The sequence below is a fragment of the Salvelinus alpinus genome, chromosome 29 (genome assembly GCF_045679555.1).
Source record: "Salvelinus alpinus chromosome 29, SLU_Salpinus.1, whole genome shotgun sequence".
Taxonomy (NCBI): Eukaryota; Metazoa; Chordata; class Actinopteri; order Salmoniformes; family Salmonidae; genus Salvelinus; species Salvelinus alpinus.
This window is the reverse complement of record NC_092114.1, coordinates 36,493,983-36,506,635: the sequence shown is the minus strand read 5'-3', so window position 1 is coordinate 36,506,635 and position 12,653 is coordinate 36,493,983. Positions and strand designations below refer to the sequence as shown.

Genomic DNA, 12,653 nt, shown 5'->3' with positions numbered 1-12,653 from the left:
TTATAAATAAGCATCAACCAGTGGGTCTTGCAACGAGTATACAGAGATGACCAGTTTACAGGAGTATAGAGTGCAATGATGTGTCCTGTAAGGAGCATTGGTGGCAAATCTGATGGCCGAATGGTAAAGAACATCTAGCCGCTCGAGAGCACCCTTACCTGCCGATCTATAAATTATGTCTCCGTAATCTAGCATGGTCATCTGAATCAGGGTTAGTTACACCAAAAATCAAAGTTAAAGAATAGGACTAAATAAAATCAAACTTTAAATGCACTTTAAATAAAGTTGGATTTGATTTAGTCCTATTCTTTAACTTAGATTTTTAGATGAGATGGAGACGTGAATTCAACATAGTAATTATTAATTTGTAGACAAACTGGAATTAAAGCCAGACTAAGTCAGTGGCACAGATGGAACTATCCAAGCAGTAGACACATCTCCTTCAAATGTTGATGTTTGGTTGTCAACCAAACACAATTCAACATCACTAAATATCATTACATTTGAAATCAATCAGAGCTTGAAACCCTAGGCCTATTGTATTGTCTATTTTTGTTGAATTATTGTTTGAATGGAAACAATAGCTGTTGATGACTTTGCAAATGCTATATAGGCTTAAATAGCATCATTGATGAATATGAGTGATAAAGTACCGTCACATTTCATTTGCTCTGTTAAGCCTACCCTATGGAATGACTTTGATAGCAATGGTGAATCAATTTAGTGTTAAGTCGAGATCTTTCAACATTTATTCTCACGATAGCACATTGGCAGTAGTCAGTGACAAATATCTTAGCTAAGAAGGACTTGGTTAAAACACTGGATGGGAGACCAAACATATGAATATGTTTCGAGTTAAAATATGAGGTGGATTTCATATGGTTGAAAAACGTAGTTTCATTTTACTAGCAATATCTTGAATGATGATTTTTCTGTTTAAAAAAAAAAAATCAAACAAATCTTTGTGAGTCTTTCACACACACTCACACTTTACCCTCACCACAGCCACCATTACTGGTACAGAGCGCTTCGTGAGACAGCTTGGACAGCAGTGTAACCCTGTGGGTGTCAGTGACTTCAGAATGCATGGATGTTGCACTGGGTTCTCCTTAATGTTGCAAAATAAACCACTGCAGCCACAAAGAGCAGAGATGGAAACTGAACTGGTTGCTGAGGGGAAGGTGGGGGAGGGCAAGCTTAAAAACTGAGGGGGAAAAAATATGTTTATCGTAGGGCTCGACTGATGATTAGCGAATGGTGTGATGATACTGTAGGCCTATAGTCTAGCCTGGCCAGGCCACGTCCAGCATTTTGAAATTTGCAATGTTTTGAAAATATATGCAGCCGCTTACATTTGATGATGTCCCATCTGTGTATTTTGTGTTACAGGAGCACATGTTCATAATGTAAAAGTTGACATATCATCACATGAGGTTAGCAGTGTAGCTAAGTGGTTCCATTATTTGTTCAGTCAGAGCACAGGTGCAGTGAGTACAGCTTGTGTGCATGAAGAATACGGTAGTGTAGCTACTACACATCTCCTATTACAATTCAAAATGATTGAAGGTCTATCAACCTTTTTAAATCAACTAGTCAATTTGCTTTACCACAGTACTGGGACATTCACATTCTCCTACAGGATAAACTACTGCCAGTAGTACTACTAGTTGAAACGTTAAGTCACGATGACAGTACAGTAACATAGCATTGCTGATACATTGCTCTTCATGGTAAATGTTACCTAACCAGACCATTATACATGCAGTGTAAATTCTCCATATTACAGTATCATCATAATCTGTTTCTTTATTTTATTTTCCAGCAATGAAAATATTTATTAAAAACACTCTACTGATTTCGATGTTCTGAAAACACAAGATCTCATAATTATCCCCCCCCCCCTCCAATGCTTTATTAAATGTCTATTTACGATGATCTAAGTCACATAGTGAAAACAAGATAAGAGCACAGAATCAATTTTGTTTGTATTTCATTGCAGCCAAGAATGTGCAATTAGTCTTTCAGAGTACATGACTCTTTCCCTTTAATTTAAACCATTGTAGCACTAATGCCAAACACAAGTTTATCTTCAATGAGTTTTCACCTGTCTACAAATGTAAGTAATTTCTCTTAGCTCCAACAACACCATTCAACTTATATCATCCCTGTAAATTCCTGTTTTCCTTTTAATCACATTTGAACAGAATGAGCAAACCTCAAGCACAAATGAACAGCATGTAGTTCTATCGGCATATCAAGATCGAAAAGTATAGCAAAGGAAAGCTCTCATGTACAGACTATCAAAATGCATTGACCTTACACAAACAAGACATTCACCACCTACTAGATGCAGTGTCACCACATGGGTTGCGCCCTTGATCATGACTCTCAGTTCCATTACATTACACATACCAGTCATCATAAACCCTGTCATTGAGCAATCCGGTGTGGTGTCCGTTTCAATATGCCCAGGAATTCTATTTCCTCTGTGGCCTAAGAGCACATGTACACAGACAGTCGACTGTAATCCACTCGCCATCTCCTGTGATTGATTGTTTGCACACAGAGAAACACAGCTAGCTCCTCTGAGTCAGGGGAATACAAAGTGGAAAATCTCTATAGATTCTAATGAAATTAGGAGGGGAGGTTTTTATTTGATTCAATTTAGAATGTATCAATACAACTGCTCTGTCAGGCTATGGTTTAGTTAATTTATAATCAAAACATACAGTCAGGTCCAGAATTATTGGCACCCTTGATAAAGATGAGCAAAAAATACTATAGAAAAACATTAATAGGAGAAAGAAAACAAGTATGCGGCCAGTATGTTGCAATAAACTTTAGTAAACTATTAACATAATATATTTACAAAATAATACATATAGACCGTTTCCTGCTACAAAAAGAGGCTAAATGGATCCACCTCCTAGCACAGGAGGTTGGTGGCAACTTAATTGGGAAGAACTGGCTTGTGTTAATGATTGCAGTGGAATCGGTGGAATGGTATCAAATACATCAAACATATGGTTTCCAGGTGTTTGATGCCATTCCATTTGCTCATTTCCGGCCATTATTATGAGCCGTTCTCCCCTCATCAGCCTCATGCGCCTCCTAGATACTGTCACTCCCCACGGATTAAATGAGCATTAGACTGCAGTAGACCTTCTTAGACTGACTAGTATATGAACTCTGTATTTCCCTTGTTCCTCTGAGTTTTTAATAATCGCCATGGTGTGCGTATTGTTTTTTTATAGAACGTGTTTGATGCACAAGTGCATGTATTGTCTTTTACGCGCAAAACTGTGATAGATTATCCTTTACGCACTTACGTTGTATACATCCCTGTGCGTTAATTTTCATGTTGTATTTATCTTTCATGTTGCCTCTATACATTGACGTGATCATGTTGTATTTATGTTTTGTATATAGTTTATTTTCCTGACATGCGACATTTACTTGCCCCCGCCACGTCAGCTTCCGTCTACAACGCTGCCTGAGGAAGACTCCAGGGGCCTGTTGCACAAAAGTAGAATTAAGACATCCGGGATAAATGACTCAGCTGAGCTCAATGAAGCCAAAACATGTGCGTCCAGGCTTAATTGGTTGCACAAAGACCAAGCCAGGATGAGCAGACACGGATTCATTAAGCCAGGTGAAACCAATCCTGGATAGGTGCGCGCTCACGGCTCACTCAAATAGACCCCGCCACAGATCACAGATTAACTGATTTACCATGGCAACTAGAGCCGCGTACTTTTCCCCGTCGGAAGCACAAATCCTCATGGAGGCATACGAGGAGGTAAAAGATATAATTAAGAAGAAAGGCAACACCGCCACAGTGATAAAGCAAAGAGAAAAAGCGTGGCAAAGTATTGCAGACCGCCTGAATGCGTAAGTAGTGCACAATTACACACTCACCGCTCCGCTGAAACATCACAATTACAATTCAAATATTTAATTCACATCTCCAAAAATGCAGTTGTACTGTAATTATGAAACGGTTAAATTTTTAATTGAAATGCACTGCAGATATGAGTGAAATTGTGTAAAGTAACTCCATCACACTGTATAAAGCTATGATAAATTTTTTGATATTTTTACTGAAAACAAGACAAAAATACCAAGTAATTTTTTGCAGTGTGACTCCATTAAATGTGTGTGTGTGTGTGTGTGTGTGTGTGTGTGTGTGTGGATTAAACATGAACGGGCCAAAACGGACATGGCAGCAGGTCAAAATCAAATACAAGAACATTCTGCAGAATGGTATGGTCCCTGACTAATATTTAACAAAGCACAAGCATATATTGTACCCAGAAGGTGCCTGCTCACACATTGTCTGTACTGTTTTAGCAGTGAAAAAGAATACCCACAGACAAGGCACGGGTGGTGGGTCACCAAAGGCTGACCTTACCCCAGCAGAGGACATGGCCTTGGAGCTAAATAAAGGCAGGCCCGTCTTAGAGGGGATCCCTGGGGGGAAAGAGACGAGCATAGGTTCCTCCCAAGATGCCACCCGCTTCATTCAAGGTATGTCCTTCCATCTCTACATGGGATACAACCACATTCATATTGAATCAATTTGGACTGTCTGACTTTGGTTTACCTATTGCCTTGCAGTGTCTGGCAGCACTGTGTTCCTGTTAGAGCCACCAGCACAAGCACCAGACGATGCTGATCCAGTGAGTACTCCATCAAAGGCATACTGTAGGCCTGGCATGTCTTGTCTACTAGCTTCAATATGAATCCGATTAAATGTGATAGGGTGAAGGCCCCAGTGCAGCAGCAACAGCACATGATGGAGACGATGATGAGGAGGAGACCATCTCTCTGGATTCCAGAAGGCATGAGGTATCATGTTAAGACTGTGAAAGTACTATTTACTCTACAATGGTGAGGAGTCCTCATCAAAATCAAAAAATCTAATTTCTTTTACAGGACCCAGATGCTATACAGTGGGAAAACCAGCCTGGCAACATAGTGCGTATTAATAAAAGGACACCACATCCTGCCAAATTCCAGCTGCGCTAATTGTATTGTGTTCACAGAGCTCACAAGCTATCAGAAAGTTGTATGGCAACCACCTCCGGCGCCAAATAGAACTGGCAGACATAGACATTCAGTACAAGAAGAAAAAGATGGAAAATCTTGCACTGGAGTCCGAAATAAAAAAGAGGACAATTAGGAAACTGGACCTTGAAATAAAAAAACTTGAGAGGGAGGTGAGATATGCCTTCAATGTACACTGTATGCTAACTGTAACACAAATGTATTAATCATTATTTTTCTTTCCTCCCCCAGCTCCAAGAAGATGACACAGCTCAAAATAAAAATTAGGTATATTCTCGTAAAGTCAAGTGAGCCATGACATATGAGCTCTTATTGTGAGCACACAGGACGGTGGCATCTTTCTAAGGTTTTTTTTATTTTCCCAGCAATCAGTACAACCAAGTCATCGTTATAAGGCATCGCCCTCTTTTGCCCACCCCCCCAGCACCAGGTGTGGCCACTAGCCTATATGAAGGCCCAAAATTGTGTGTTCCTTTCTGCTCTGACAATGGCATGCCCATTCGTGCGAGATGTGGTGGATGAAGAAGCACTTGTGCTGAGGAGAGCCTTCAGGCGAGAAAGGGTCTTCAGGGACCGGTTGGACCCACTGGCCTTCCCTGATGACCATCTATATGAAAGATACAGGTTTTCTGCAGATGGCATCAGGTATCTATGCAGACTACTGGGTCCCAGGATTAAGCACCGCACTGCACGGAGCCATGCACTGAGTGTGGAGCAAATGGTTTGTGTGGCCTTGCGCTTTTTTGCTAGTGGAGCCTTCCTGTACTCAGTGGGGGATGCAGAACAGCTGAACAAGGCCACAATTTGCCGCACAATAAGGAGTGTGTGTCTGGCTATCAAAGCATTAGCAGATGTCTTCATCTCCTTCCCTGGCCACAGAAGACTCTGTGACATCAAAGAGGAGTTCTATAGGATTGCAGGTAAGAGGATCTACAAATTACAGGACAACTGTTAACACATAGTAGGATACTCATTACTTTGTGTGACAGGTTTCCCCAATGTCATTGGTGCAGTGGACTGCACACACATAAGGATAAAAGCCCCCTCAGGTGCCCATGAGGCCGATTTTGTGAATAGGAAATCCTTTCACAGCATTAATGTTCAGGTGAACATAACTTTTTGATATTGTCCATTGACGAACACTCTGCATTGCCAGTGATGTGCATTGATTGGTGTAATATTCCTCATCTTATGATTTCAGATGGTCTGCAATGCTGACTGTGTGATCAGCAATGTTGTGGCAAAATGGCCTGGCTCAGTCCATGACTCCAGAATCTTTCGGGCCTCTGAAATCTATCACAAGGTAAGCCACACAACCCCTATTTATAACCATCATGGCTGTGTCAAGAATATCACTGTGTTTATGAGGTAGTAATGATGAGATTTTGTGTTGACAGGTGAATTCTCTGGTGTGTTGCTGGGAGACAGGGGGTATGGCTGCCAGCCTTTTCTCCTGACACCTTTCACAGACCCCCAGGAAGCACAGCAGGCCTACAACCATGCCCATGCCAGGACCAGGGCCAGAGTTGAAATGACCTTTGGCCTCCTGAAGGCACGCTTTCACTGCCTTCACAAATTAAGGGTCAGCCCTGTTAGGGCATGTGATATTACTGTGGCTTGTGCTGTCCTCCACAATGTGGCCTGCCTGAGGAAGGAGAGGGCCCCCAGAGTGCCACCAGCCATGGACTGGGACAATCCGGCAATCTTCCCTGATGACGACAGTGGTCGGCTGCTGAGGGACCAATATGTGTTGAATTATTTTAGTTAGTATGTGTGCTTTCAATTTTGGTTAAATATGTCCTGCGGTGGCAGAGGAATTTGGGTTTTTTTGGGTTCGTTTTTTGACGAATTTGGCCTCTTATGATGTTTGTGCGGTATACTGTGTGTAATACAAGGCTGCAGGGAGGCTACTGCATCCATTCATTTGTCTGTTCAGTTGATGTGTATGGATTTGTCCTGCATTTATTTTAGTGTGCAGACATGCAGGGTGTGTTATATACAGACCTTTGAATGTGTATGTATCATTTTGTATAATATGCTTGGATTCTGTGCTTTCCATCTTGTAGTCACTGTGACTTCAGTTTCGAAAGGAGCTGATGGTTTACCTGCTTTGTTTTGTCCTTATTCAATAAAGGAACATAATGTTACACATTGTGTTTTTATATTCATATGGAATGTGTATTTGTTTATATGACAGAGTACTAGGGCCACACTGAAGAAAAAGGATAAAGTCATAAATTTATGAGGCTGGTTCTTTCTGCAGAAAAGCTACATATTGTTTTTACAGTTTTGATACTTATGACAATGTGATACTTAATATTCTGGCACATCAGCATGTCTTTGTTTATGAAACCATACTGAAGTACAATTTCACGAAATGCCCCACATCTGTCATTTTAACAACTGTCCTCCTTTAAAACAACTGGTTACAATATTATGACTTGTGTTTTTTTCCCCTCTGTGGCCCTAATATTCTATCATTTTATATATAGCCTTATAGTCTATGGGAAACTGTAAATTATCTAATGATAGCAACATCATCTAAAAATCATTTTTTATCCAAAATCATTGAAATTAATGATCACAAACGTTTAAATAATAACAGTGGGTCTAGTTATATGTGATAACAATGTATAGTGAGCAGTGAAATAACTATTGGTTTCCATTTGTGGTGACTGCTGACTGACATTAGGGATGAGATTAAATAGATCCTGGAATTTAGCCTGGTCTGGAGCAGGCTAGCTCCACAGAATAAATCTCCATGGTAATTTATACCATAACATATCCTCCTGCCCCCTATCCATCTTTAGTGCAACCGGATTACGGATCAATTGAGCCAGGATCACCAAGATATCCTGGCTTAATCCCTTATCCTAGTTTTGTGCAACAGGCCCCAGTAGTCGAAATGCGTGCAGTTGTTCGTCCTGATGTATAATGCTGACTGCTGCTATATGTATTATTTTGTAAATATATTCCGTATATATTTCACAAAAGTTTATTACAACATACTGGCCGCCTACTCGTCAAATGTTTTAGATTTTGTTTTTAATTAACACTTATTTTTTTCTTAAAATTGCGTTGTTGGTTAAAGGCTTGTAAGTAAGCATTTCAAGGTGTCTAATGTAGCAGTCTGGTCTCATTGACCAGACGTAACATAGTACATGTAAATCCGGGATACTCAAATTAGTATGATACTGTATGTTTTGTTTGATATGGTTACATAGGACAGATGGTTGAAAGTAGGATGGTTGGTTGTTTAACGCGAACGTCTAGCAACCCAAATGTTGTGTGTTTGAATCTCATCATGGACAACTTTAGCATTGTAGCTAATTAGCAACTTTTCAACTACTTACTACTTTTTGCTACTTTGCAACTACTTAGCTGCATGTTAGCTAACCCCTCTCCAAACCCTAACCTAAATTTTTTTTGCTCACCCTTCCCCTAGCCCTAAACTGAACCCTTTAACCTAACACCTAAACTTAACCCTAACCCCTAGCCTAGCTAACGTTAATCACCTAGCTAGAATTCATAACATATCATATGTTTAGCAAATTCTTAACATATTGTAAGTTTAGCAAATTCGTAACATAAAATACAAATTGTAATTCATAACATATCATACGAAATGGGTGATGACATAAACTAATTAATACATACCATACGAAACATAACATTTTATACTAAATGAGCATCCTGAAATATGCTCTGAGACCAGGTTGTCTTTTGTCAAGATCCCCGACACGCAATCTGAACGTTAACACTTGTCTCTTGCGGTACGGTATTGGAAGCATAAAGACCTGGTCTTTCATATCAGCGAGAAATCATTTTACGAAAGCTTCATCGAATAGCATAACTAAACGACCTGGATTGTAGTTGAGATTACATTATAGTGCAAGTTTGATCAATGCTGTTCGAGATTCTGCACAGATATTTATATTGTGAAGGTCTCCACAGACCTGCGACCTTTGCATGCTACCTTGAACATGCACGCTTTCTAAGATTACATAATAATACTTTTATAGGTACAGTAACCTCAAAATGTGGCTATGGATAAGTTACTCATTTTAAGGTTGAATACAAACTGTTATATTAGTTTGTAAGATAGCTTTAACTTTAGGCTACTTACTGTGTTACAAAAATCATATGGAATTGTGTTGACAATGCAACCAAATATCAACATTTGAAGGAGATGACTTAGTGACTTTGTCTGACTTTTTAATTCCAGTTTGTCTACAAATTAATAATTGATATGTTGAATTCACGTCTCCATCTCAACCAAGAATGAGTGGTTAAAGAATAGGACAAAATCAAATCCAAACATTAAATGCACTGGTTGAAATGGAGATGTGGAATAAAACCCTAGGCCTATATGTACTGTCTATATGTACTGTCTATATGTAACCTTAGGCCTATATGTAATGTCTATATGTAACCTTAGGCCTATATGTAATGTCTATATGTAACCTTAGGCCTATATGTAATGTCTATATGTAACCTTAGGCCTATATGTACTGTCTATATGTAATCCTAGGCCTATATGTACTGTCTATATGTAACCTTAGGCCTATATGTAATGTCTATATGTAACCTTAGGCCTATATGTAATGTCTATATGTAATCCTAGGCCTATATGTACTGTCTATATGTAACCTTAGGCCTATATGTAATGTCTATATGTAACCTTAGGCCTATATGTAATGTCTATATGTAACCTTAGGCCTATATGTAATGTCTATATGTAATCCTAGGCCTATATGTACTGTCTATATGTAATCCTAGGCCTAAATGTACTGTCTATATGTAATCCTAGGCCTATATGTACTGTCTATATGTAATCCTAGGCCTATATGTAATGTCTATATGTAACCTTAGGCCTATATGTAATGTCTATATGTAATCCTAGGCCTATATGTACTGTCTATATGTAATCCTAGGCCTATATGTACTGTCTATATGTAATCCTAGGCCTATATGTACTGTCTATATGTAACCGTAGGCCTATATGTACTGTCTATATGTAATCCTAGGCCTATATGTACTGTCTATATGTAATCCTAGGCCTATATGTACTGTCTATATGTAACCGTAGGCCTATATGTAATCCTAGGCCTATATGTACTGTCTATATGTAATCCTAGGCCTATATGTACTGTCTATATGTAACCGTAGGCCTATATGTACTGTCGATATGTAATCCTATGCCTATATGTACTGTCTATATGTAACCTTAGGCCTATATGTAATGTCTATATGTAACCTTAGGCCTATATGTAATGTCTATATGTAACCTTAGGCCTATATGTAATGTCTATATGTAACCTTAGGCCTATATGTAATGTCTATATGTAACCTTAGGCCTATATGTAATGTCTATATGTAATCCTAGGCCTATATGTAATGTCTATATGTAACCTTAGGCCTATATGTAACCTTAGGCCTATATGTAATGTCTATATGTAACCTTACGCCTATATGTACTGTCTATATGTAATCCTAGGCCTATATGTACTGTCTATATGTAACCTTAGGCCTATATGTACTGTCTATATGTAACCTTAGGCCTATATGTAATGTCTATATGTAACCTTAGGCCTATATGTAATGTCTATATGTAATCCTAGGCCTATATGTACTGTCTATATGTAACCTTAGGCCTATATGTAATGTCTATATGTAACCTTAGGCCTATATGTAATGTATATATGTAACCTTAGGCCTATATGTAATGTCTATATGTAACCTTAGGCCTATATGTAATGTCTATTTGTAACCTTAGGCCTATATGTAATGTCTATATGTAACCTTAGGCCTATATGTAATGTCTATATGTAACCTTAGGCCTATATGTACTGTCTATATGTAACCTTAGGCCTATTGCAGTGGCGACCTGTCATTCAGGGCAGGTGGGGCCTGTTTTGCATGTTATTTTGGCATTAGTACCTGTCACATATCAGTTTGCAAACAATGTAAAAAACAAACATTTTATTGAGTTAATAAAGCCCCATACAAACATGGTTTCTTGAGTAAGGCAGCTCCAAAATACAGGTGTTTAAGCCTAGCTCAGTGCTTTCTGTGGTTGTTGGGCAGCCAGCAGAAAATACGGAGCGTAGGGGTTGGTAATGTTCTCTAGTTGCGCCGTGATTGGCTCAGTGTTCTGTCACTCACGGGGACACAATGTCACCGCAAAATCTGCAGGTAGAGCTCGAAAATTCAAGCCCCTTGGGTGCTGCCATAGAGTTACATTAGAAGTGCCCATCCAAGAAGGCTCAACGTCATTGGCCACAGATAAAAATATGTCAAATCCCGTTATAAAATTAAATCCAATTTGGTTTGTCACATGCGCCGAATCCAACAGGTGTAGTAGACCTTACAGTGAAATGCTTACTTACAAGCCCTTAATTAACCAATAATGCAGTTTTAAGAAAATACCCCCCCATAAAAAAATTATTAAAGAGCAGCAGTAAATGACAATAGCGGGGCTATATACAGGGGTACCGGTTCAGAGTCAATATGTCAATGTGCGGGGGCACCGGTGTCGAGGTAGTTGAGGTAATTATGTACATGCAGGTAGGGTTATTAAAGTGGTTATGCATCGATGATGAGAGTAGCAGCAGCGTGGGGGGGTGCAAATAGTCTGGGTAGCCATTTGATTAGCTGTTCAGGAGTCTTATGACTTGGGGGTAGAAGCTGTTTAGAAGCCTCTTGGACCTAGGCTTGGCGCTCCGGTACCGCTTGCCGTGCGGTAGCAGAGAGAACAGTCTGGGTGGAGTCTTTGACAATTTTTAGGGCCTTCCTCTGACACCGCCTGGTATAGAGGTGTACTGGGCCGTACGCACAACCTCTGTAGTGCCTTGCGGTCGGAGGCCAAGCAGTTGCCATACCAGGCAGTGATGCAACCCATCAGGATGCTCTCGATGTTGCAGCTGTAAAATCTTTTGAGGATCTGAGGACCCATTCCAAATCTTTTCAGTCTCCTGAGGGGGAATAGGTTTTGTCGTGCCCCCTGTTGGTGATGTGGAGGCCAAGGAACTTGAAGCTCTCAACCTGCTCCACTACAGCCTCGTCGATGAGAATGGGGGCGTGCTCAGTCATCCTTTTCCTGTACAATCGTCTCCTTTGACTTGATCACGTTGAGGGAGAGGTTGTTGTCCTTGCACCACACGGTCAGGTCTCTGACCTCCTCCCTATAGTCTGTCTCATCGTTGTCGGTGATCAGGCCTACCACTGATGTGTCATCAGCAAAATTAATGATGGTGTTGGAGTTGTGCCTGGCTGTGCAGTCATGAGTGAACAGGGAGTACAGGAGGGGACTGAGCACGCACACGTCCTGGTAATCCGTCTGGCCCCGCGGCCTTGTGAATGTTGGCCTGTTTAAAGGTCTTACTGACATCGGCTGCGGAGAGCGTGATCACACAGTCACCCGGAACAGCTGATGCTCTCATGCATGTTTCAGTGTTACTTGCCTCGAAGCGAGCATAGAAGTTATTTAGCTCATCTGGTAGGCTCGTGTCACTGGGCAGCTCTCGGCTGTGCTTCCCTTTGTTGTCTGTAATAGTTTGCAAGCCCTGCCACATCCGAGGAGCGTC

The 12,653-nt window shown here is 40.3% G+C and overlaps 1 protein-coding gene across 2 annotated transcripts; it reads left to right on the top strand.

Annotated features, from left to right (window-relative positions):
* Positions 1–3,506: 3,506 nt before the first annotated feature.
* LOC139558616 (putative nuclease HARBI1) lies at positions 3,507–7,235 on the top strand. 2 transcript variants are annotated; one of them, XM_071373855.1, is made up of 10 exons: positions 3,507–4,263; positions 4,351–4,527; positions 4,618–4,679; positions 4,762–4,848; positions 4,936–5,219; positions 5,299–5,334; positions 5,433–5,987; positions 6,057–6,172; positions 6,269–6,370; positions 6,465–7,235. In XM_071373855.1, the coding sequence occupies exons 7-10, from the start codon at positions 5,516–5,518 to the stop codon at positions 6,522–6,524; spliced, it is 750 nt and encodes a 249-aa protein (XP_071229956.1). In that variant the 5' UTR covers positions 3,507–4,263; positions 4,351–4,527; positions 4,618–4,679; positions 4,762–4,848; positions 4,936–5,219; positions 5,299–5,334; positions 5,433–5,515; the 3' UTR covers positions 6,525–7,235. The 2 variants fall into 2 exon arrangements, with proteins under 2 accessions (XP_071229956.1, XP_071229957.1); XM_071373856.1 differs by having other exon boundaries at positions 4,762–5,219; positions 5,299–5,987.
* Positions 7,236–12,653: the final 5,418 nt, after the last annotated feature.

What these genes read in the sequence shown, in the direction of transcription:
- LOC139558616 (XM_071373855.1), top strand. Translation starts at nt 5,516, where the DNA reads ATGAAGGCCCAAAATTGTGTGTTCCTTTCTGCTCTGACAATGGCATGC. An exon ending in TTCACAGCATTAATGTTCAG is followed by an intron (nt 6,173 to 6,268) that starts GTGAACATAACT and finishes TTATGATTTCAG; the next exon opens with ATGGTCTGCAATGCTGACTG. An exon ending in CCTCTGAAATCTATCACAAG is followed by an intron (nt 6,371 to 6,464) that starts GTAAGCCACACA and finishes TTGTGTTGACAG; the next exon opens with GTGAATTCTCTGGTGTGTTG.